The 27,082-nt window shown below is 31.8% G+C and overlaps 3 protein-coding genes across 8 annotated transcripts; 2 read left to right on the plus strand and 1 right to left on the minus strand.

Moving 5' to 3' along the window:
* Positions 1–3,232: 3,232 nt before the first annotated feature.
* Pli (E3 ubiquitin-protein ligase pellino) lies at positions 3,233–8,980 on the plus strand. 2 transcript variants are annotated; one of them, XM_076311259.1, is made up of 8 exons: positions 3,233–3,619; positions 5,822–6,000; positions 6,864–7,046; positions 7,121–7,352; positions 7,439–7,639; positions 7,751–8,038; positions 8,157–8,488; positions 8,635–8,980. In XM_076311259.1, exons 2-8 carry the CDS (start codon positions 5,966–5,968, stop codon positions 8,759–8,761), a joined length of 1,398 nt encoding a protein of 465 aa, XP_076167374.1. In that variant the 5' UTR covers positions 3,233–3,619; positions 5,822–5,965; the 3' UTR covers positions 8,762–8,980. The 2 variants fall into 2 exon arrangements, with proteins under 2 accessions (XP_076167374.1, XP_076167375.1); XM_076311260.1 differs by lacking the exon at positions 5,822–6,000.
* A 345-nt stretch (positions 8,981–9,325) lies between these two features.
* Positions 9,326–16,374, minus strand: LOC143147354 (putative RNA-binding protein Alsin2). Of its 4 annotated transcripts, none has more exons than XM_076312537.1 (5): positions 16,217–16,374; positions 15,944–16,038; positions 10,887–10,985; positions 9,986–10,695; positions 9,326–9,878 (listed from the first exon to the last, which is right to left on the minus strand). In XM_076312537.1, exons 1-5 carry the CDS (start codon positions 16,275–16,277, stop codon positions 9,800–9,802), a joined length of 1,044 nt encoding a protein of 347 aa, XP_076168652.1. In that variant the 5' UTR covers positions 16,278–16,374; the 3' UTR covers positions 9,326–9,799. The 4 variants fall into 4 exon arrangements, with proteins under 4 accessions (XP_076168652.1, XP_076168654.1, XP_076168655.1 ...); XM_076312539.1 differs by lacking the exons at positions 15,944–16,038; positions 16,217–16,374 and adding exons at positions 11,440–11,488; positions 11,636–11,727; XM_076312540.1 differs by lacking the exons at positions 15,944–16,038; positions 16,217–16,374 and adding exons at positions 11,440–11,505; positions 11,636–11,715.
* Positions 16,375–17,033: 659 nt separating this feature from the next.
* On the plus strand, positions 17,034–27,079 carry Art4 (arginine methyltransferase 4). 2 transcript variants are annotated; one of them, XM_076312534.1, is made up of 8 exons: positions 17,034–17,379; positions 18,067–18,207; positions 18,965–19,459; positions 19,539–19,805; positions 20,042–20,264; positions 20,365–20,651; positions 20,897–21,033; positions 25,326–27,079. In XM_076312534.1, exons 1-8 carry the CDS (start codon positions 17,238–17,240, stop codon positions 25,332–25,334), a joined length of 1,701 nt encoding a protein of 566 aa, XP_076168649.1. In that variant the 5' UTR covers positions 17,034–17,237; the 3' UTR covers positions 25,335–27,079. The 2 variants fall into 2 exon arrangements, with proteins under 2 accessions (XP_076168649.1, XP_076168648.1); XM_076312533.1 differs by lacking the exon at positions 25,326–27,079 and adding an exon at positions 21,252–21,391.
* The last annotated feature ends 3 nt before the right edge of the window (positions 27,080–27,082 follow it).

Genomic DNA, 27,082 nt, shown 5'->3' on the forward strand with positions numbered 1-27,082 from the left:
AGTTGGATCCAGTGAATTGTACGCAAAAGGTGAACTCACAAGGCTTGCAGTATCGATGAGAATGGGGATAATATTGTTTGTGACTTTTGTGGCTCTTAAAATAAGCTTAATGTTTGATTTTTACTCAAATAAATAATGATTTTTTACCAAAACAAATATGCTTTTTAAACAAACCTCGTTTTTTGATTGTGCAAATCCTACTTAAGGCTAGTAATGGTGCATAGAATTTTGTTCGAATTTTAATTTTTTATCGTTTACAAAAAACTGAGATATTTTCATCATTTATAAAATTGTTGAATTCAGTACTTGACGGAAATAACAATTTTTTTAAACTGAAATTTCACGAGTTAACCACGCGGAATAACGCTTTATAATTATTATTATTGTGTCGCAAGTCAAGAAGTATAACGATATAAAAATGTCATACTCACTCCATCGATAGGATTTATAATGGTTTCAAGTCTTCTTAGCACTGAATAGGATAAATTAGACATTATTTTGATCCATTCCTCTATTGTAATGTTTCTTTAATATAATGTTTATAATACACTATAATGTTCCTTTAATATAATGTCCGTAATACAATGTAATGTTTTTTAAATTTTTAGACGAAATATATTATCGTACGAGATGTATCGTATATCTTTTCCCAAATAATCCCACGAATACGCGATGCAAGTAAAGCCAGATGATTGTGCAGGTGCTTTTAATATACGTTGGCGTATGTATAGAACCCACATTTTTGTATAATAAGCGGTGTACTTGTGGCTATTGTTTTACACGAAGATAACATTCTTGACCCAGTTAAAGAAAACTGGCCGACCCGATTATCGGTTTTAAAACGAGAAATTACTGTGTACTGGTATTAAGAATTCTAGTACCGATTATATTTCATTTATACGATATATTATAGTACGAAATACGAGATATAAAAACACTCTTTATGCGCCTATTTCTGCCAATTACGGAATTTTTCCGAATATGTTTGCAAAGGGGGCAAATTTCTGAGTTTATTTTAATTTATTCTAAATATTTTCAGAAATACGTACGTGTTTGTGTTACGAACATTTATGAATAAACTACTTCGATAGAACTCAAGTGGCGAGCTGCTCAAAAAGAGTAGAGAACGGGGTTCAACAAAATGATGCAGCATGTGTATCAGTGTGGTTACTAACGCAATGTAAAATTTTGTATATTTTCACTATATCTCTGTGAAACTATTACCCATGGATTGGCGAAATCTTCCGGATGAAATGAGAAAAAACACGACCGTATTCGAAGAAGCGTGTACTTGAGGAATTCAGATGTGCTTCGTTTCACACACAATTAAAAATAATCCGAATAGGGTCATATTTTGACTTATTTTCATTGGGATAACCTCGACAATCTATTGGTAACGGTACCGTGAAGATATAATAAACAATATAAATATCTAAAGTCGCATTAGAGGATAAAATTCGATGCGGCGTCCAACAAAGAGTGTTCATGGTGGCTAGCTTGCTTTTATTGGCACAGTTGCCGGTCGCTCAAGTCGACGCGTCGCCACTCGGCGGATCGGCGACTTGCGCACTTCTCTTGCGCATACGTACGCTTAAGGTCCGTTTTTATGCGACATGAAGTCACAACTTTGCGATTACAATATAGTTTTGTCTCATCATGACATAAAAAAATGTCAATAATAACAGCATAAGAACATTTGTCCATATGTATGACTATCGTTTATCGTCTAAAGGAAATCTTTAGAATTATTACTCAATTTATGTTTTTAATCGACAATATGTATACGATATCGATATCGATAAAAATACTTATGGCTAATTGTAAATTCAAAATAAAAGTAGTTCGCTACATTGTCTTTTCAAAAATGTTGAGAATATAGATGGTAAAAGTGATTTTATTTATTTATTCAGTTTCTTAACTAGTATTATTTTCCATTAAACAGCATAAAGAATTTGTTGGAAACTTTACAGGACAGTTTTATCGCTGAAACTTGAGTTGCCATCGCTAAAAAAAAATTACATATTCCTTATTTCTAGCCTCTTTACAAACGTTGAATGTTTCATAAAATTTAGGCGAAGGGGAAATGTACTTTGTGTACCTTCGTTGTTAGATCCAAGTGCAAATTGAAAGTGCCGTAATGTGTGCATATAATAAAGTAAACTTCAAGGATGCGATTATTTTTTATTAAGTTTTCTTAAGGGCGGATTTTCGAAAAATTGAAACAGCACAGCTACGTATGGCGTTAGATAAATTCGAAGAAAAGAACCAGAAAATGGGTAAGTGATTATTTTGTTCATATATTTTGAGACAGCTATTATTCGATAAATGTCATTTCAGTGTCGTTGTATGTTATGTTTTTAAAATATAAAGAAACGTTACACTATAACATGTGTCCTAAATTAGTGGAACAAGTTGAAACATGGAAAATTCTAAAATCAAAAGAAATCGAACATACGTGTCTCATTTTACGATCAAAAGCTTCGTTTTTTATATTTAGGCCCGGTACACAGATCCATCTTTCGAACATGCGATAGCTGTCTGATACTGGAATTATGATCTGACAGAATAGCACACACGTCCAATTTTTGGACGTGCAGCAATCATGCGTTACCAGACGAATGCAAACATTCGTTTTTTAATCTGTGGCAATGATCAGTACATTTTCTACTATTATTAGAAATGAATATTTATTAAAGGAAATATTTAATTTTCGTTTACCTGGTATATTAGCGTTTGTTGTTAAAGAAAAAAGACGATATCGGGTGCCCTTTTACTGACTTAAGACTTCAAAAAAGCAATCTGTCATTTTACGACAAAACGTCGGATGTGTGCATTTACAGATATACAATAATATATCGAAGCATTAGAATTGCAGCTGCATCGATCATATGTTCTCATGAAGAACTACAGCTTAAAATACACACAAGAAGCCATATCAAGTCATTACGTCACCGGGGTATATACAAAGTGTTACATCTAAGTTGTAATATTGCAAACTACAATTCCATTACCGCATAGGTATCACGCATCAAAAGAACGAATATATGTATCGGGCCTAAGTGTCTGATTTCCGGAGCGCGGTGTTTAAATCTCAGTAAAAAGTGAATGACGCTTGCAAGAATTGCCCTCTAGTGGTAAGTCTGTAAGACAATGTCACAGGAACATTTTTTTCTACATTGGCTCCTACGGAGGATTCCACTCATCATATGTTGTTCTTCCGTGTCGTCTCGATACGTATAGTTTATGCGAGATACACACAAATAATCAGTGCGTCGAGTGATTATCGATGGAATAAATCGGATTCGTTTATCCGTGAGATTTTTGATACAGTCTCTTTGCGGCGGTGTGATTTTCTCTATTCTTTTGATATTGGCCGCGGTCCCTGAGTGTATCGTAATCATGAATAATAAGATCGTCAACACAAAACTGGTGGAATATCATATGAATATAGTAACAGTGTAATTTAGAAATGGAAAATTAAATTAAGGTATCATAGAGTGGACAAATGATTTTTATACACCGTTAGTTCGTGAAAACGATCAAAACGGGTGACTGTTGTTGCGTGTCTTGAACGTGCAGCGAAACCGTTTTTGAACGCAGAACTCAGCATGGTGATACGGTAAATAGTTCATCGTTTCTGGATGCCTAGGTTAATTAACGTTGTTTGTACATCGCGACTCCTTCGCGATCTTGACTCGCATCGATCAGCATATTTTTCTGCCAAGCTTGTCGACTTTTCGATGATTTTCGGCTCACCGTCAACAATAAATATACGTATATAGATATGTATATACACATATATTTATTTTTTATTTTAAATGCTACCTGAGTAATATTCCTTTGAAATATAAATGCTCTTGATACAGTTTCACATTCGCTCCTGAAACTTCTTGGTAAACGAAGCTGGAGCTGGGCAAGTTTTTTTTCAAATTAGAATAAGAATTAATATTTAAAGTAACATGCTTACCATTTATTAGCAACGATATTATTTAGAATTTTAAAAACTATCGATTAACCCTTTTTATTATTTTTACATTAAAAAAATAATGATTGAAGCAATTCTCTTTTAATATATTTTAATATAATAATCAATGAAATAATAATTATTTTTTGGAGACTGGATTGCATGGCAAGAAAGTATATGATAACAAGAATATGTTCCAAGCCTAGGAGAATGAGAATGAAATGTAAACATTTAAATATATTGTTATCTGAAATAATATTTCCAATAACATTATCTTGCAAATGCCCAGGTCTGTTGCTTAATTATAGTGTCAAATATGCTAAAGAGAACATGAAAATTTTATTTGCTCGCTGTGAATTTGTGTGTCGTAATGATTATGTAGAATGCACTTTTATTATAAGAATTAGAAAGGATAACATTTACTGTTAATGGAATAAATAAATGAATATGTTCTTTATTTAATAAAAAATATTTTATTTGAAATTTAATAATATACAATAAATATTTTATGTCTTCTAAAGTGTCTTGTTATTTTTTCCAAGAAACACAAATATTCTATGGCAATGAATATGCAATGTTAACAGTATTATGTTTGATTCTTACTGTTCTGGTATGAAGTTATTAATTTATGGAAGTTAGGACTATAAATGGAATTCATATAAGCATAAATGTGTACTTTATTGAAGCCACATTTCATTTATATATTCCTTGAATCTTGATTAATTAAAAATGTTAAATGCATTCTGTTATATATACCCCTAGTGGTTAATAATATATATAAAGAACTGCAGTATAAAATAAGTTGGAAGTATTTAGATTTAAGTTTCTGGGACACAGAAACATCATTGAAAATGTTGACAAATTGTATGGCTTTTGATAAAAACATTTTTTGATTCCCTATGAAACAAAAACAATAATGGAACAAGAAACCATGTAATAAATTACTATTTTCAAAATTGTTTAATTTATTTAAATGAAAAGCATGTATCATTTAAATAAATGTTGACCAAAAGATTTTGCATGCATCAGTTTTGGCATGTAGTCATTTTTAAAATAATCTCTACCTTGTAAACAGCGATATGATCAATTGGTGCAATATTTTGATAAGAATGAATACCTGGATAAGATAATGAATCAGCTGTTTAACTGATGTAGTGAGCCAGTTTTCAATAAGCATTTATAAATTCAATGAAGTCTCAAATTAGTTTCATTCAAAAGGGTTTTAAATGTCTAAATATTGAAGAAAAAATATTTATTTTTTTCAGTAATATTTGATGCTCTTATATAAAAAATTAACGGTTTGTAATTTCTCATATAATTATTATAAATAAGAAAGCAATTTTGTTTTGTTTAATGATGGAGTATTTACACATTCTTACTCAAAATATTTCCAAAGTTGATAAAATATACAATATATATTTTAATGCATTAAATAAAATACAAATTCAAAGACTTATAATGTAAATGCTATAGTAACAGTATATTCTTATGCATTGAACACCTCTACATACAATTGTTACAATATTATTGATAAGAAACTATTTTAGGGAATATTTAAACCACACCCACATTCATATTTACATTATGTATAGGAACAGACAGTTTTTTTTTCTTTAAAACAATAGCAATGTATAATTTTATATTTGTGTCATCATTGAAAAATAAATTTATTATGATTTAGCATATTAATTGCAGTTGAATTATTTATAAACATCGAATTAATAAATGTCTCTTAGTTATCTGTAATCATCTCACTAATCTGCTTTATTTTTCTACATCTAGAAAGATAGAATAGGAACACGTCAAAATATATAATATTTTGGCGACGATCATTACACTGAATGTTTCTTATTGCAGATTGTAATTACCAATTCGCAGCTTCCCGCGTTGCACTTGCTCACATTTGCTCAGCCGCGTGAAGATACATAAGACTGTCTGTCCTTATGAGTATCTTTTGAAGTACGGTGGAAGTAGTAATCTGTAAATTTTACACGAAGGAGGATGCCAGTAACTAAACGTATTCCATGTCCCTCGCGGTAAGTAAGTGGTTTACGTATTACGTACTATAGGCCAAAAACAGAGGAATCTATAGATAGATGACTTAGCATTATGTATTATGAATGTTCTAAATTAAAAATACATCTTTATATTGATTATCAAAATATTATGTTTGAAAAATTGTTTGAATTGTGCAATCTTTCTTTGGAAGGTTTCTTCCCTAAAATTAGTACAAAAGCAATAATTAAATTTGTACACTTAAAACATACAGTGAAATGTAATCAATGAAACATCATTTCATTTTATTTATTTTTAAAATGAATTATAAAATAGTTTACTGTTTCTTGCACTTTAATGTATAATAACTATACTTTCTGGCTTACAAGAACTGTTACTGACATCCACCTTCTTAATAGTGGGGTATGTGGGACAATTTATCTAACAACTTCAAATGTAACTTTATTTTATGGTATGTACAATGAATGTATAGGTAATAAGATAATTTTTAATATTTTTAAGTTACCAAGAATCAAATAAGTATAAATCTAGATACTTCCACCATATAAGAGTATTCTTGAAGGCCTCTTTAAATCTATGATCTTATAAAAATAGTTATTGCAACTAAATTTCTTTACATTATTTTTTGCAACACGCACCTTAACAAAGTTAATGAACTTCCAACTAACTGCAGATAAAATATCTATGCCTTTTGTTTATTTAGTACATTGAATAGTGTATTCAATGAAATGTAATTGTTTTAGTAATATAGACAATAAAAATTGAAATAAGAGATTTTCAATAAGAGGTTATAGTTAGACTGATTATACAATATGTGTCAAGATAATTTAGACTGTTTATATAATATGTATCATTATTAAATGTGTTATATGTTTCTTTCTAGATCTGACGGTGGTAGCAGTGAAAGTCCATTACTTGTGGAAGAAGGAGAAACAGTTGGTGCACCTCATAGTCCACGCAGTAAACATAATCATAGTCATTCACATGCTAATCCTCATAGATCACACAGTTATCGCCATGAAAAACCAAAACAGCTAGTAAAATATGGAGAGCTGGTTATTCTTGGGTAAGAAAGTAGTTTGTAAATGTATTCTAGTTCGTTTCAGCATAAATACTAATTTACAGAAACTTAATATGCAGGTACAATGGATTCCTTCCACCAGGAGATCGAGGAAGAAGGAGGAGTAAGTTCATTCTTTTTAAAAGGCCTGTACCAAATGGCGTAAAGCGCAGTAAACATTATATTGTCAAAACGCCTCACAGTTCACAAGCTATCCTTAACATAAAGCAACATTCAATTTCATACACTTTATCCCGAACACAAGCCGTTATTGTGGAATATACTGAGGATGAAGGAACTGATATGTTTCAGGTAAGTATAGAGTTAGTATCTTTTAAGCTCTTGAAGTATGTATTCCTATAATACTTATCTTGCTTTGTTTATAAATGATATTATAGGTCGGACGTTCCTCTGAATCTCCGATTGATTTTGTCGTCATGGATACATGTGCGGGCGGCAGCGACGGATCTAACGAAGGACGCGTTGCTCAAAGTACAATTAGCAGGTTTGCTTGTCGAATTTTAGCTGATCGGTCAGATCCTAGAATTGCAAAAATATATGCCGCAGGTTTTGATAGTTCAAGAAATATCTTTTTAGGGGTAAGTTGCATTATACTGCAATAATTCTCTTTTACCATATAATTTTTTACGTAAAAAATAGGTAGAATAAGGTAATAATTGAAAATTGAAATGACTAAAAATTTGTTTTAGGAAAAAGCAACTAAGTGGCAAGAAAATCGTGAAATCGATGGACTCACAACGAATGGCGTTTTGATAATGCATCCTCGGGGTCAGTTTTGTGGTGGTGAAGCACAGTGTGGCTTTTGGAGAGAAGTCAGCGTAGGCGGTGGAGTTTTTTCGTTAAGAGAAAGTCGGAGCGCCCAACAAAAGGGAAATGTTGTGGAAGATGAAAATAACATTTTACAAGATGGAACATTGATCGATCTGTGCGGTGCTACGTTACTTTGGAGATCAGCTGAAGGTCTTGCGAAATCTCCGGTAAATATACGGGATCTATAATCTCTGAACTTTTATATAGACTGAAGATAATGCAATTGGAACTCATATTCTTCTAACAATTTATGACGAAGTGATTCATCGTGGATGTTTCGTATAGACAAAACACGATTTGGAGGAATTAGTTGACGCTATAAATGCTGGAAGACCACAATGCCCGGTTGGTCTGAACACATTAGTTATACCACGTAAAGCAGCTGCAGACTCGGCTCAACAGCAACCATATGTGTATTTGAAGTGTGGCCATGTACAGGGCCACCATGACTGGGGTCAGGAAAAAGACAAAGCAACAAGAAGATGCCCAATGTGTTTAGTAGCTGGTTCAGTAGTTAAACTTTCCATGGGGATAGAACCTGCATTTTATGTCGATTGTGGCCCACCTACTTATGCATTTAGGCCTTGCGGGCATATGGCTACAGAGAAAACTGTTAAGTTAGTATTTCTGACTTTATATTGGGTATACTACTTTATGTACCAAAAAAGGAAGATTCGTTAACACTTTTATCTAATGAAATATAACACTATGCATTTACTTGTAGACCAAAATATTTGTAATATTATTATTTTTCTCATTGCAGGTATTGGGAAAAAGTCGCGATACCACATGGTACAAATGGTTACATTGCAATTTGTCCGTTTTGTGCAGTCCCTCTTGAAGGAACACCAGGATACGTGAAACTCATTTTCCAAGATAATGTAGATTGAGGTTCGTTTACTGTACGATCGTGAGTATGTGTAGAAATTATTAACTTCTTATAAAGTGCAAGGATTATTAAAATTAATAAAATGTAAATAATCTTAATACAAACATATAACAAAGTTCTGTTCTTCTTCCTTGATATAAATTTAAGTAAACTTTTGTATGTACAAATAGCTCCGCAATGATTATTACGTAAATGCCAACGTGAAATAAATATCCCTTATACAGTATTATTCATATGTATTATTTTTTAATGCATTATCAAATTATTTAACTTAAACATGTAATTTTTAAAAAGAGCAATTTTATTTTATATTCTTGTTCAAGCTTGTTTATTTTTCTCGTAAATTAGTAAGAAACTTTATTACTGTTATTTATATTTATTTTTCATTAATAGTTAGTTTCATACCTTATTACATTATAAATAAAAAGTTCTGCGTTTAAAGATTCAATCTTTTGTGGTTTTAATTTTACTTTCTTCAACTAATTATAACATATACTTAATAACGCAATGTTATGTAAAAACGAGGTTATGAGAAACTTTAAGGTTACACCATTTTAAACAATAATTACTTAAACGTATATATTTTTGAACATACCTTCATTTTTATGCTCATATAATAATCACACAAGATCAATTAATCATATAAATATGTAACATCTCCAAATACATGGAGTTACATCCGAACTATTCTTATGTACATGAAATTGTAACTACATTTAAAAGTGTACCAGTATATCAAGATCAAATAGAATAAGTGTATTAGTATATTAATATCTAGTAAATTCAATCCTGTTCTTATATTAACAGGAATGTGTGTCTAATTTTACACAAAGATATTTCCGTATATTGGTGTTATTTCTTTCTCATAATAAGGTGACGGATAATGTACAAATTTAGTGTAACTTGTGAAATAGTCTATTGAAAGAAAAAGAATGATCAGCGAGCGCGATTTCTGTTTTTTACATGTAATGTGCACAAGTAAGCACGTGAATTTCATACGAAGAAAATGATTGAGCATAATTATTAATGACAATCAATTTTATCTTTTCCGATCGTTGGACCCACTACGACGAGAACGAGATCGACGACTGCGGCTATTACTGCGTGAACGTTTCGATCTGAAACAAGTAAAACAATTAAACGTTATATTATTGTATAAGATTATATAGCGTAATACTATCTTCATGATCAGCATAAGTTAAATTCTAGATTAACTTCCACCAACCTCTTTCCACGGCTGCGGCTTCGAGATCGCGACTTTCTCCTGTCCCTGTCTCTGCGTTCACGGTCTCGATCCCGATCACGATCGCGGTCACGGTCGCGGTCTCTGTCGCGGTCACGATCGCGTTCACGGTCACGATCACGATCCTTTTCCCTGTAACCCAATCCTCCGCGTCTGTTATCCGATCTATCGCGATCTCTGTCGCGATCATCTCTGTCTCTATCTCTGCGTCTATCGAGCAACGATTCCCGCTTCTCTTTACGTCTTTCTTCGACAGTTTTTTGAAGTTCCGCCAATTTTTCACGAATTTTTATAAAACCCAGATGTAGTTTGCCACCAAAGTGATCTGCCAGTCGTCTGTCATTATCGTGAATGCCAAGATACGCGCTGCACACTTCGCAGACTCTTAACTTTTGTTGTTGGTAACTAGATGCTGGCATGCTGTTACGATATTCTTGCTCAGCCTCATTTTTTTTCTTACGCAGCTCGTCTATCTCACCCATGAGTTTCATCGACTCCTCTACGAAACCTTCTTCGCCAAGCTGTTCAGCTTTAGCTAGCTTCTTACCGATTTCCTCGGCGAGAACATGAACGTTGTTCGCTTTTGCTGCTACTTCGGCGCTGAGCTCTTCTTGAGTCTCTGCCAATCGTTGTTTTGCTTGTTCCGTACGACGATCACAATCGGCGATGAAGTTTTGCAAATGTTCCATGGCCTTAAAGTAAAGTAAGAATTGTTTTGTTACTCCAACATATTATCATTTGGTTGTATGGTATTACTTTATGTTAATATTAAGATAATGTACAAATTACAAACTTTGGTTAAAACATGAAAAAAATTATTGAACAACAACAAATATGTGCTGTGTTTAAATACAGATTGTGAACTAATGAAGAAAGTACTTACATCAATATCATAAAAGTGATCTTTCTTCTTTTGCGCAGCCTCGTAGTCAGCCCGTAGGGCCAAGTCGTGAATCTGGGGGCATTCTCCCAGGTCCATGCGCTGCGATTTACAAACCATTTCATATTAGATTATGTCCATTTAACTGTGTGGCGCCTCATTGGTTTTATTTATGTAATCCCTCCCAACATGTTCTATAAAATCTTATGGTTTCTTAATTCGCTGTTTATAATAGAAAACTGAATCGATAATCAATAATTACATAAATAATTTAGACTATGCACTGCAACAACGACAGTGTTAAAGTTAAAACCCTAATTGTCCAGAAAGATATGGTCTAAAGATGCTTTTAATACAAGAACCTACAAATGGTTGCTCTTGCGGTATGTGCTCTAATATAGAGATAATGTATATGGAAATATACATACTTATAGATATATTTCTATATACATATATATATACGTATATATGCATATATTGACCGACATATCATTTTGTTCTTGGACAAAGTAAAAATGCAATTTTTACAGATAAATATTTTGTTATGTTCACTTACAGAGTGGCAACACCTCTCCGCCTGACACGACAATGCGATGGCAATGAAGCTACAATCAGCACACACCTTAAGTTCATATGTTCAATGTCTATGAAACAACTTACAGCCTAATAGTTTATTATACTATTTACGTAGGGCACGCATTGCCTTAGGTGAATCAATTCTAGACGATTTAGAAAACGAGTTCAATACGTACATCCAATGTTGAAGGAAATTTTTCTAACAGAACTGGCACGCTGTACAATTCCGCCTAATACTGTCTCTCTTTCTTTCTCTGCTTCATGCCACTTCTCACGTTTTCTCGTGGACATTTTGTCATTTTTTGCAAATTGCCAAAATAATTTGAATTTTAATGTTTCTCCTCGCCGGTTTTGAAAGACTCGCTTTCGCTTTTTAAATAAAACAGTGATTTAAAGTTTATATACAAGTTCAGGGAAATCTCTAATGCACGTTGCAATAGTACACGTTGAAAACTATGCTTTGCAATAATTCCCGTTCATTTCTCGATAATTAATTTATACAGAATTCCCTGATACTGAACGTATTGAAACGAAAGAACAGAAAGAAGACATAAAACGAGTGTCACATCCGAACATCGCTGAGGCTAACATACAGTGAAATCTCGATCGTCCGTTCCCATCATTGAGCACATTTTCTTCAAATATCGTATTAACGCTTTCGAAACGCCCGTATGTTATACGATATCTCTTTGAATCACTGATCGAAGTTTCATTGCGGATCAACGCACCAAAGAACAAGTAGGGATCATCGAGAAACAAGTGGCAACGTTTACAATTCCGAGACTCGAACATCAGAATCTTTAGACGTTTCTTGGCAATTCGCATGGTCTTACTTACAGATCACTGCTTCATTTCCTGTACCCGTTACATCTCCCGAGGATGAATACATTTTCACGCATACTTTCAAAGTAAACTTCATTTCTACCTGCCGTAAACGGCATTATTAGTAAGAAGCGACAATAAGAGATCGTCTCATGAATCAGCAATGGCGCTACTCACCAACTTAACAGGCCATTCGGGGTCTCGGAATTAATATTCGGTACTCAGCCTCGCCACCGTGGTTACCGGTAGAGGGGCTGAGGTAACCGTCCGCCTTTATCTCAATCGAATTAATACCTAGTACTTGAATTATGTTAAGGTAATCAAATTGTAGAATGTAATACGTACGTCCTCTTCGCTTTCAGTACTTACAGTAACGCGCGTGTGAGAGCGACAAGTACAACACGACATATGAGCGGACAATACTCGCAACAATATTGTACAATGGATCTGATTGGAATTGCTTTTTCCAGAGACTCTGGAAATAGAACTGTAGGTACATTGACATTAGTGAACCTGTATATCGGTCATTCTCGCGAGTATTTGCCAGAAGTATTACGTTTATTTATTTATTTTATTTATTTTTATTAATCTTTAAATACTTCATTTCATTTTGTCATAATTTAGGTGTTGTCAATTCTATCGTGGAAAACCTACACGAAAGATGTAGAAGGGTGCTTGCTAATTGTGATAAAAGACACCCCAATGTATACTAAAAGTATAATTGTAAGACCCCTTTGGATTTACTCCCATTATTGTTTCATTAACTTTAAATACTCAACACATTTTACTACTTTAGATTCAAAAATATTTGAATTTAATGTGAAAAAGAATTTATAAAAATTTTCAGAGAATTTAAAATGATTTACCATCTCATGCAATAGATAAATTAAAGTATGTTTTTTTCTTAATCATGATACATTATATACTTTCTACTATTTCTCCCTTTTCTAAAAGAAAGCATTGCCCAAAACAAGAAATTCGTACAAATTACTCAATACAAATCTGTTACTTGCTACAAGTGGTTGAGTAGTTGGAAAATTGAATAAAACTTTAATTAATCTTTAATTTAACAAACACCCTTCGGACCAATTCGCACGAGATGACAAAGAAATGCGCGAAGCAGTGCTAACGTGAACAGTATACTATTTATTTGAAAATCACGTCATTGCTTTGATTTTAGAATGTCGTTTCTACTTAAACCTTATGGTTTTATTGTCTATAGTTTCTTGCGAGTATTATTGTTTCGCGATCGTACAGGGCCATTACCACAAGTGTAGTTTAAGTTTTGGTTCATTCCCAAGCATCTTATAGAGGAGAAGTGGGATAAGTCCATAGGTTGTTATGTTTTAAATCTATTATTGATATTTGTTACCCTCAGAATATTAATATAAGTTTTCAATAATTGCTATTGTTAATAATTTTATGTACATCTATTTATGCAAATATTTACACAACAATTTCAAACGAAATCTTATGCATAGTGTGCACATAAATATATTTATTTGGGTTAGAACTTTAATTGACAATTTAATATTAAAAACTCTTAAAAGACAAATGGATTAGTAAATATATACTATGAACAAATTATTCTAGTATTACCATCCCACTTTCTCCCTACATTATGAGAATCTGGAGGATCACTCCCTATTATTGTAGTTTGCTGCCCCGTGTTGCACTTCAACGCCTATCTGGTGTGAATTGATCGGAATCAATTCCTGAAGTACATTACGCAAATATTATCCTATTACATACGCGTAACAAAATTGATTTTTATCACCTAATTTCTTGTACAATCTATAAAATTGATCAGACCAATTGGCACTGATGAAAAAAAGCACTATGCACAACGTATATTGTGTAACTTCAAATTAACAATTTGTCACTACTTTTAGAACTATACATAAAATTATAGAGAAATAGTTCTGTATATAAATATGTAGAAGGACTTGTGACAGTAAATATACCATAAAGTATCATATAGTAATACATATTGATGAACTTCTATCATCATATATATTTATTTTATTTTGTACGTATCATTATATGATAAAAAAAAAATCTGATTCTTGAAAGTGTAAAAAAAATTTGGGCAACCAGACTTATTTCTACCATTATTAATATTAATTGGGTGTAAACAGTAATGGTTACACGATCCAAAATATAGATAAATAGTAATTATAAATTCTGATATTAAAAACATTTCACATCAGATTACAAAACCTTGGAATATTGTTTATATAAATATATTTAAAGTTAAATTAAATAAGAGAGAAAATGTGTATAAACAATAAAATAGGATCACACTAATATGTAACGATAATACTATCACAGGTGCATAACACTTTTTTCATATTTATGCATCAACGTATAAAGATTCTGAAATAAAGATTTATGTACATAGAATATCATTTTTTTTTTATAAAAAAGAATGTTTCTAGAAGAATAGATAGTCATAAGCATATATGATAAATTGATGATAAGACCATAAATTGAACAAGGTAATCATTTGTCTTAATAATAAACCACTTCAAAAAAACTTAAGTAATGTGAATGCAGTACTCGATAACAGCAAGTGATTATGATATGTTTAATATTCTATCATTACATCACACAACACATGTCCTTAGGTATATATATTTATATACTAAAATTTTTACATTCATTGTATAAATTTTATAAATTTTGTGTTCTTAAAATGCGTGCGTGCTTACATGTATTAATAGTAATTTTCTAAATTACCAAGTGTATGCATAAACGTGCATGTTTTAATCAATTCAGAAAAAAACATACTGTTTTCATTAGTTGACCTTCCCAGTATAAAAGATATATTTTTATTACCCAAAATACTTGATACTTATATATTAAATTAATGATCAAATATTTAATCAATTGTACAAACAGAAGCAAAAAACTACGTTTTTTCTCTAAGTGTTTTTCTGGTTCTAAAATAAAATGTATAGCATACCTTATACTCTACAAAATCTTTTGTATTAGAAACAAATGTATTATTAAAAATATATTATACAATTTTTTATATATAAAACATTTAATGTTTCAGTATAAATTCTAATTAAGACACTGGTTTTAACTTACAAATTTTAAGCGATATATAATGCTAATTGAATAATGCAATTACTAGTTTTGCAAAAAAAATATATAATTATTACAATTTATGCATATATTTATGCAACTAGTGATACTATTTGCTATAATTTATATAATTCTAACGAAGCTAATTAAATTTCATGATGAAATGTGTACACAAAGCTATATAAGCTCTATATAAATATAATATATATATATATATATATGTATGTAAATAAATTACCTCAGTAATATAGTGATAACTGTATTTTTCTTTATATTAGATGTGTGTTGATAAAACATAAATGTTTTACAACCAACAAAATACTTAAAAGAAAAGCAAATGAATTTGCTAACCAAATTAAAGCCATTGAATCGTGTAACCAGAGTAAACCAGAAAGATATAAAGAATAACAAAAAAAAACTGAATGTGATATTAAATGTACTGATGTCTGATTGCTTTTGTGTTAATATGAAGAAATATCAAAAGAATATACAAAAATGCTCTACAATAGCGCATTAGTGCCAATGGTATGTCATTTATACTTCAATATGTGGTAATTTTAAAATACACTCACCGTTGACGATAAGATTTCATGCGGACAGCACGCCAGCAAAAAGCTCTTGCAGACCTTTGGATCCGAGTACTTCACTTGAAATTTGTTATTCTCACCTGAAAATGTAAAAAATACATTAACAATGTCCATCAATTAGATGAATATCCGTGCAATGGTAAGGTGGGGTAATGTATAGGCCACCATCTTGTATTTTCGTGTGAGCTTTCAAGCGACTGTAAATAGTGATACAACAAAGAATATTTAGGTTTTTTCAAAAAAAAATAGTTCACATACCATTCCGTCCTGTGCCCATTAACTGATCAAGCATAGCTCGCATTTGGTCGTGAGCAGTCATTTTTGCATGAAAGTGCAATGTATCCGTTGCACTGTCAAAAACGAGAGAGAGCAATCAGCCACGCCGCCAGTCTTCGAGTTTCGAGTTATCGTCCAACTCGTATTTATCGATCAGAAGTATCGTCAGGTACTGACCAGAAAGTATATAAAACTTTTGGAACGACACAGCACTGCAACCAATGATGTCGCAAATGTATTTTCACGCTCAGAAACTATATTCGATTGGTTGTTCTATTATCAAGTATTTTACACTTTACTTGCCATAAAATATTTAATAAAAATTTTTAAATTATGTAACTATATACTATCCCATAAAAATATTAAAAAATATAAAGTGTAAAAATATTACAAAACTTCCACATAATATCAAAGATAAATTATAGGTTGATAATATAACTACCGTCGTTACTAAATTTTATGCATTTTCTTTCAGGAACATGTACATATATAATATATATAGTAAATGTATGAGTGAAAAATTAAAAGGACTTATAAGTAAATTATTCAAATTGATATCAAGTATAAGAGAAATGTATGTTTAACATCAGTCGCATTGAAAACAGAGAATAAAACGTCGAAAGATAAACGATTTTGAAAATACAATTAAATCTTAATATGCGGCAACATAACGGTTAATGGATTAGACGCTTAAGAATGGTCCTTGTACCATTGCGAATCTAGGGAGTTCAATTAGGTATATATTCAGTGCACTAGTGACCCTAGTGCGCGTGTGTAATACGCGCCGGGGGGTGGTTAGTCGATGGTACGGTGTGAGAACGTGAAAAATTGCAATTAGATCAAGTTTTCTTCGATATCCCTTGCGTGATTTGCATCCGGAGAAACTATATTCCGTATTCTTTTTTTTGACTGACAATTGATCGGGAAACGACATTGTGATAAAGAGGAAGCGCGAGAGAACCGATCACAGAACTGCAGCGTACGATACGCACGCGGTGTAAAGATGATAAAAATGGCGAAGGTGTTTCGCGCGGTGACAGTATCGACTTTGTCAAACAATGGACAGTCAACACCTAAATACGATAAGCCGGTGACGCTCAATATCAACTATGATCCGCAAGGTCTTAGCGTTGAGTTCTTCGCAGGTACTGATTTGTCGATAAATCATCCTTTGTGAATTGCGTTAGCGTCGTTCCGGGATAGACAACATAACCACACTTGGAACGAGCGTTTACGGGTTTTCTTTGTTAAAATTTAACGAGTATTCATTGTTGCATGTTATGACTGTCATGTTATTGGAAACGGATTTTTTATTTCTACTTTTATATAAAGCATGCGAAACAAAACGAAATGTCTATCTTTAGTTATTTTTTATGATTTAATTCAGTATGATTTAATTTACACGTTTGTAGCATGATTTTTTTGTTACATAGTTATAATGTTGTTTTCGTATTTTTACATTTTCCAACGAACAGAAAAAAAATTTTTTTTGCCTCCTGTTCGAGATTGCGCGTTTAGTATCTTTTTCTCTATTATTTTCTGTAAAGCACGATTACTATATTATAATCATTGTACTTGTTTACTATGTTAAAATCAATATTTGTAATTATAATGGAAGTTGTATTATTTATTCTTTATCAGCAAACATTTATTGCATAATTAATGACCTTGATGAGTGAAATATAAAGGATTGTTTTTAATATATTTTTCTCTTAGAATAAATATACTACATTTATAAAAAATACTTTTAATGCATTTAAATTAGATTAAAATTTAAAAAAAATATTTCTCAATACTGAATTTTTATTCTTTTGATTTCATGTGCATAATAGGAGACTCAACTGATAGAGATAAAACAACACTATTGGAATTTCCAGTAACTCCTAGTACCGAATGCTCTAGGGTATCATCACGAAGTTATGTATTTACATTAGATATGGATAGCTTACTTGTAACATTTGCCAATGAAATAGGTAAGTTTGTTAAAAAGTATAAATTGCATCAATTATTATGTGTATGTTAACACCTTAACGATGGGTCAATTTCGCGCCGTAGGTTGACCCAGGATGGAAATTTGAATAATCTTATGCGCATATGGGCATATACATCTCATGTTGTTTACATTGTTGAATGACTCAATTTAAAATATATTTTTAATAAATGGTTGAAAGAAAATATAAAAAAGCTGTCTTAATCTAAATTGTATTTTGTCCAATAGATGCATTTGTGTTTTTTGTAAAGTTCTCATGATTTTAGATGTATACGAAATTGTGTAACAAATATATAAATATGTATAAACATTTAAGAAATAGCTAAAGTGATAAAATGCAAGGATATCATAGTAGAGTTTACGATTGTCACAGAAACTTATATTTTGTCTTTAAAAGCAAATAATTACCGATAAAACATATGGGCATGCTGAATTATTGAACAGATATATTGTTATTGTGTTTCTGTTCAATGTAAACATAAGTGGCAGTTGTTATAACATCATAACTTTATGTCATTCAAAGCATGTGTGTGCGCTAAATATATTGGATACAGAATGTTATGCTTCTTGTTGTTTGCGCATAGCTTCTGTAGTATAGATTGGTATGTTACCTGTCGTTAGGGTGTTATAAAAGAATTATAGTAAATGTACATCTGGGATATGTACACTGTAATTAAAATTTTTTCATTCAAAAGATAATGTTACTTTATACTGTTACTAACAATATATTCTTTACACAGATTTTCGACACTTTCATTCGCAAATATTGAAACTTAAGAATGGCAAGGGTATATCTGCATTTAACGAAAGGACCGAAGAATCTTCAGCAATGCAATATTTTCAGTTTTATGGCTACCTCTCTCAGCAACAAAATATGATGCAAGATTACTTTAGGACCAGTACATACCAGCGAGCAATTTTGGGAAATTTGTCTGACTTCAAAGACAAAGTCGTATTAGATGTAGGTGCAGGTTCTGGAATATTATCATTCTTTGCAGTTCAAGCAGGTGCAAAGAAAGTATATGCAGTAGAAGCAAGTAACATGGCGAATCATGCAGAACTATTAGTTGCTGCAAATAATTTATCGGATAAGATTATCGTCATAGCTGGTAAAATAGAAGAAATTGAGTTACCTGAACTAGTAGATTGCATAGTGAGTGAACCAATGGGTTACATGTTGTACAATGAAAGAATGCTTGAAACTTACCTTCACGCGAAAAAGTGGTTAGTTCCAGGTAAATACATACAAACTATTTTTTTGTTTAGTTCATACTTTCTCATTGTTGTAATACTGATTGGACGATTGTAAAACAGGTGGAAGAATGTTTCCTTCGCGGGGCGATCTTCATATTGCACCTTTTTCTGACGAAAGTCTTTACATGGAGCAATTTACTAAAGCTAATTTTTGGTATCAAACGTGTTTTCATGGCGTGGATCTCTCAGCAATGAGAAATAACGCAATTAAAGAGTACTTTAGGCAACCAATCGTCGATACCTTTGATATAAGAATTTGTATGGCTAAATCTGTTAGACATATAGTCGACTTTCAAACCGCTAATGAGACTGACTTACATAAAATAGGTAAAAATTTGTATATTTGTTGTACACTCGGCTGGAAAAATCTAATTTTACTACTACAGATACACGGTCGCCGATAGTGAAGAAATGATCTCCTAATAAAATTATTCTACTACCGAATGATCAATGATATTTAGAAAGGGATCACTTCACCACTAGTGGCGGCCAGGTTCTCTGAAACTGAGTGTGTATTGACGTTTTTTATAAATAATGTCTTATTGATTTTATATATTCTCCAGAAATTGATGTCGATTTTCATATATTGGAAAGCGGCACCTGTCATGGACTTGCATTTTGGTTCGATGTTGCATTTATTGGGTCGACACAACAGGTTTGGTTGAGTACAGCTCCTACGGAACCTCTTACACATTGGTACCAAGTTCGTTGCCTTTTGGAAAATCCTTTATTCTGTAAAAGTGGCCAGTTGTTATCTGGAAAAGTCATTCTTATCGCGAACAAAAGGTGAAACCACATGATTATACAACAATAATAGTTCATGATATTTAAAAATATTTGTCAATGTATATTATAAATATAATTTTTTATAACATGTGCATTTTAGACAATCTTACGACGTGACAATAGAATTGAAGCTAGAAGGAACAAATATGGAAAGCAGTAGTAATACCTTGGATTTGAAAAATCCTTACTTCAGATACACAGGTGCAGCGGCGCAACCTCCTCCGGGTTTAAATAATACCTCGCCTAGCGAATCCTATTGGACAACCTTAGACGCGCAGGGTGCCAGGCAAGCAGTAAATATGGTCAATGGAATGTCTGTTAACGGTTTGGGAGAAGTTTCTATGGATGCAACTGCAGCAGTAAACGCCAGTAATTTACTTGCAATAGGTAAGAAGAAAATTAGGTAATATTACGTGCAAGTACAATTGCATTCAAAAATAATATTATTACATGTTCTTTTAATATATAACTTTTTATTCTAGGAATATATGTGAATTTAAATACGATTTACCACATTTGGATATCTGTCTTACCTATTTACAAGTGTTTTATCCATATAAATATATGTATCTCAGTCTCTAAGATATTATTTTCCTATCTGCTACTGGTGCGTGTGTGTGTGTGTTCTACAGGAGGTCAACCAAACATTCACCCCGGTTCAATTTCGAGCACAGGACGGGGGCGAGTTGGTGGTACAGCGACGAGTACGCAAGCAGCGCAATTAATAGGCGGTGGAATCACTCCAAACATGTTCACATCTCCAGCTACGGTAAGTGTATAACGAATACGATTCAGATTTTTCAGCGAGCTACTTCCTGAGTTGTACCGATGTACCAAACGTATATACGCAATCGTAACCGTCTTCGGTGCGTGAACATCTGCACGAAACAATAGCTCGCTAAACATTCGATTTTAATCTGCGAAAGGATACTAAAGTGTACGCCTGCCTGCGTGTCTTTCGCGCTACAGCTTGGTGTTACTTTCCAGCAATCGCTGGTCCTTGGCAACACTTCGCATTACCCAGTGAATCCCAGCTTGATGATTGGAGATTACGTGACGCCTGGTAACGGCATATCATCTCAAACGTATCGACAATGATCGATGGCGAAATCATTTTCCACCGAGTATTCCCACACAGCGAAACAGTTGAGCGATCGTCATAGCGCCAACAATAGCGGGAACGCCGACAACAACACTAAACAAAGCCGCAAGTTGGTGTTTAGTTCTCCGGCGAGCAAATTACGTCTCTCGTCCGCTGTTCGAATTTTACACGCAGTCAACTTTGCCAGTCTTAATTCGAATATCGGCCACACGAATAACAACAACAGCAACAACTTTGCTTACTTTAACAAAGTCATAGTTGGTTCTGGATTCGGATTGGGATGGAGCGCTAGAAGAAATAAGTCACAATGGGAGGCACGTTGGAGGAGAGTGCGAACCGTCCTCTCGTAGGTGTCATTAACTTTCATATACCATCGCCCTTTATTTAATTGTCCCTTCGAAGATTCGATCTTCCAGATCCAGATGTGCATGCTTGCCAAATGTACCCGAGAAAATATTTTTTAACGACAATACACTTTACCGTGCGTAACGTTCCACGCGACACTATTTTACGGGATCCTGATATCGTTTATACATTGAGGCTCAATAACGAGAACGACCGAAGAGTAATCACGTTGCAATCTCCTTTTTTTTTTCGCTTTTCATTTAATGTACTTTGAAAGTTCACCATAACTGGTCACTGTACGTCGGCTAAGCTACGATGTATAACAGGCTTGGTTGATTTTCGATCTTAAGCGGTTTTTACACAACTTTTAGGATAATAATGCTTAACGTTCCGAATATTTCGAAGAAGTGCAAACAGCAATAATTCGTTAGAGATACGATATGGAGCACTCTGTGGCATTGCCTGTCATTTATCTGTTCAATTACCGTAGTGATTACAATTAACGCATCTTTTCTACATATTTTCCACTAAAACGTACGATAAAAAGGAATAAATTCTATAAAAATGACGTATACATTTAATACGTTCACCTTAATTTTATTTAATTTTTTATTTTTGAATAAGTGATATTTTCGTTAATTATTTATGATTTATAGGAGAAAAAGATTGTACATAATCAACTGCTACGCAAATCGATCGATTGAATGGTATAATTTACGTTAAAAATAAACAAAAAATATATTCCAATAAAATTACGATAAATTAAGTTACGATTCGTATTTAGCTGGTTTACTATTGTATTATTGCAATGTACAGATGTTAGAATAGCATGTACAGGCACAATTTCAAATTTGTGACATTTGTATTACATATCGGCCTTTGGTCAATAGGATTAATTCTATAGTTTTAATGTACTTCGACTATTATATTAGAATTCCACCGCCTATGTATGTCCATTACTAATTAGTAATTTCATCGCGTGACAAAATTTTCATATCGAGAATAAAAGATAACGGATATTGTCGTTTTTCTATAAATTCAAATATTTAATTTTTAAAAGATAATCGCCCATCACACAGAAGTACAAACAATCATGAAATAACATGATTTATAATATTTACTAAATCAAAAGTTATTTTCCTCCGTATTTATTAGCCGAATTCTTACGTAATTTAAATAAAGTCTATTATTTTATTTTTTGATCGTAAAAAGTTTTGTTACGCGATGAAATAGAGTTAAGATTTTTTATAGCTTCGAAATAATTAATGACTTATTTAATTCTACCGAATGACTACGAATGTATTCCTAAATTAAACATACAGGTAATTTTCTGATAATGATGTCTCTTCGTGAGATTCATAGAAGTACAGTCGGCAAATATGTGTCAACACGAATTTTTATACGATAGACCGAAACTGGGAAGTCGTGGGAAAGAAAGCAATTTCAAAATCGAAACTTACAAGTAACAGAATTTTATAAGGAAAATGAACGATTAAAAATTTGTAATGTTTGCTCTCTTATCCGATTTAAGACTGTGACCATGGTTATTTATTTATTTATTTTATATATATATATATATATATATATATATAAAATTATATATATGTAAAATTGATAAAAAAATTGGTAAACCTGTTTTCGGGTTTCTAATTTCGATTTTACATGCTTCCGTTTTGACACAGTTTTGCTATGTACAACGTTTTTATGGGTATAAACCCCCTTATTATCGGAAAGTTATCTGTACTTAAAATAACTGTATATATATATATATATATATAACATGCTTAATCTTTATAAGTTGATTATATGTTCAGATCTCGGTATAACGCTTAAGTCTCGTTAGTTCCTAAGGAGTGCTCTTTATTTGTTATCTGCACAAACTTGCTTTTACATAAGCTGCCCCATCTTGCGTACCTTAAAAATTATTTTCAAGCTTAAGAAACCAGTAGATATACGTTGTTTTTGCAAAGAGGTGAATCATTTCATTTAAAAATAGCTCATAGTATTACAGTTAAAATTTTTAGGAGTCAATTTGAAGGGTGTATCATATTTCTTACTCAAACGATAATTTCATTCATTTATTCTTCTCAGAAAGTCGGTTTTGCTATATTTCTTTTTTCATTGTTTGTATCATATTATTTTCAGTGGAGTAATATTAGAAATGTAAATAATTCGCAAATGTTCTTTGATCTTTGCTTAAGAAGTGATTATAGTTCTACAAAAAGGCGCATATAATTTTTTAACATACGTATTTAGTGTTTGAAATCACTTTGACTGCAGGCATTCCACAAGTGCTGATAACATTGTACGATTCGTTATTGTAACAAGAATATGCTTCTTCCAGTGTCTCGTTTTTTCTCTCTTCAAGAAAATGAGAACATTAAAAGCAATATTTAGAATCGAACGCCTATAAAAGTATTAGTTACCGCGTTTTTAGTTTCAATAGGAGAGACAAAAGATTGAGTAAAACTAAGCATACATTTTGATATTTTTCTAGATATTGCTTTCAGTGTCAGCATGCGTACTTTCGTGTGTACGTCTTTTACTTTCATTTTAAAGAATTTTAATGACTGAAAGATACAAAATATCTCAGGTAGTCACGTGAGTTTGAAGGATGATATTTACACATTTTTCGCCATTTTTAATTTGTACGCCTGTTTGTTAAAAATTATGATTACACGTATAATTAAGTTTCCCCCTTTTAAAGTGCATACTCATAGTATTCAACTTAATAAATACCGTATTGCTTTTATCGAAATAAGACACATTTGCAGTGAAATAAAAATATACATATTAGTTCCCATGATAATTATCAAATGTTGTGTGTTGAACAATTTATTGTTACTCGATATGTCTTTTTCGATGCTGTATTTGTAATTTGCAACGTTTGATACTACGTGAAAAGTTATTAGGAAACATAGAGAATATTAAGTATTAATCCATTTGCAACTAGAACTACCATTAGATTATCATTAAAATCATTATATCCTAAATATATTTTTCATCTAAATTTATTTGATATTTGAAGAATGCAAAATAGATTTATTAAAAACCTTGAGTATAATATCCTTTCTTATGTACTCGGATACTTCTTGTTGTGAATGTATTAGGAATTTTTATTTATTTTTTTGTTACACGTCAGCAGCTTTGAGAATAATCGAAATGTTTTCATTTCAATATTGGTGCGAGCTATTGATTTTATTGCAATAAATCAAAATATTCATTTGTTATCCATTCCGCACATAAGAGCTTTGTACTTATAACAATTTATCCACAATCCTATAGATTTAACGAGTATCAACATTTTTATTCAAGTATCAAAGACTTCTTCTTTTATTGTATTTACTTTCTTACAAAATTATTCACCATAATTTTTATTGAGTACTGATTAATTTAAAACTGAATCCTCTGTTACAGAAAACTTGTAGCAGTTATAATTTTTTTTCTCCATTGAAAATAACAAGGTTTTTACACTTATATACGTCTAAAACTCATTGTAATTTGTTAAGAATAAGTGAACAGTAATTGTACATAAGCTCAAAAGTTTAATTATTTTCAAGAAATTTGTCTTTTAAATACGATAAAGAATCCACATCATTCTTTATTTGTTTTAGATTGATTAAAAACAAACAGGGAAGTAAAAAGAGATAAATGAATACCACTTGATTAAGAAGCTAGACATCACTAGGATCCCAACAAGAGAAATGCTCAGCTTTGTATAATGCATACATAAATGTGAATTCATGTATGCCTACTAACTCGTGATATATATACTGTTTGCCTATGTCTTTTTTATGTATAATATCTATGTATAAAGAGATCATGTTTTACATGTACAACAATGACAACAATTGCTTGTACACATTCGTGCATTGTACTTCAACGAAACTTGATTTATTTTACATTTAGTACATCGACAATTATCCTGCAATTATTCTCAGGTGAAAATGCCATAAAGTTCGATATACGATGTGGATCGATTTTCCTGAACGCCAGGAAAAAATCAGATAGTATAGAATCAAACTAAACATTCATATGCGTTGTACTGATACACTATAGCATTTATAAGCTCTATTTCATGATACATCGAGGAGGAATTGTACACAAATTGTACAGAGTCGAGCACCTAACGTTATCAGACAAAAATGTCTCCGTTATATTATTTTGACAATATGAAAAAATGTCCGAGAAAGAAATTGTCTAGTTTGAAAGGAAAAATATTACATTTGGGACATCATTGTTTCAAGGTTATATTTTTCGAGATTTAAAAATTGTTCGTATTTAATCTTTCACAGATACACTGTAATTTTAAATATTTATTTCCACAAAATCTTGGATTTTGAGATTTTGAAGCATTTGATTTTTTGAGGGCCTCAAAAAAAAGGACTCAGTATATCTGTAAAGAATTAAATAGAGCTATAGCCAATATTGAGACATATTCAACAAATTATAGCTACATAATCTTCAAATGTCCTTGAATACCAGTCAATTTTCGTATTGAAGGTCATCTCTAGTTCATGTTACAAGTCGGTTGAATTCATCTCGATGTGAACTATAACATAGCATACAAAAAGATATATAGTCTTATATAAAAAACAAAACATCGATTACTTCCAAATTAAAAAAAAAATGATCTATCGATTGCAACATTTGCTCTTTTGAACTAAACAATTTTTTCATATTATTGAAAGAAACTGATATTCTAAGGTGATAACATTAGGTGCCTCACTCCAAATAACTGAAAATCCGTTGATGCGCAAATTAAATGAGCATTCAAAAGCCAAAACAAGCCAAATCCAAAACTAACATAATTTGAGTCACCAATCGATTTGTATTAATATATTAAATAGAAGAATTGAATATCAGAACGAATCAAATTCAGTTTTGGTTTTAGTTAAACATTTGGTATGATTTCATAAATTCATATGAATATTTTATATTAAAATGATAACTTGAACTATTATTGCATTGTTATATGTATTAGTTTTATTTGAAATTTTATGATTCAATTGCAACTATTTGTAAGAATTGCTGTATTAATTAGATTTTTTTTTGAATTACTATACTATATAACCGTCAAAACTGAAGTGTAATAGATGTAAAGTGACATTAAAAATTTGTTCTTGTATGTGTATATGTTTTCCTTGAGATTTGGTTGAACGAGATAAGAAATGAGCACAGTGTTTAAGTAAGAAGCGTAATACGTTAGAACAAGTTTGTCTAGTGATCGCAATCTACTTATTTGTAAAGTATTGACATTTGTATTCTGCCAACGTTTTTACATACGAAAACAAAAACAAGATCACTCAGATTGTCTCACCTCAAATCTGAGACTAAATTATAATAAACTTATTTATCTCGACGTTATAGT

This window comes from Ptiloglossa arizonensis, chromosome 5 (assembly GCF_051014685.1).
Source record: "Ptiloglossa arizonensis isolate GNS036 chromosome 5, iyPtiAriz1_principal, whole genome shotgun sequence".
Classification (NCBI taxonomy): domain Eukaryota; kingdom Metazoa; phylum Arthropoda; class Insecta; order Hymenoptera; family Colletidae; genus Ptiloglossa; species Ptiloglossa arizonensis.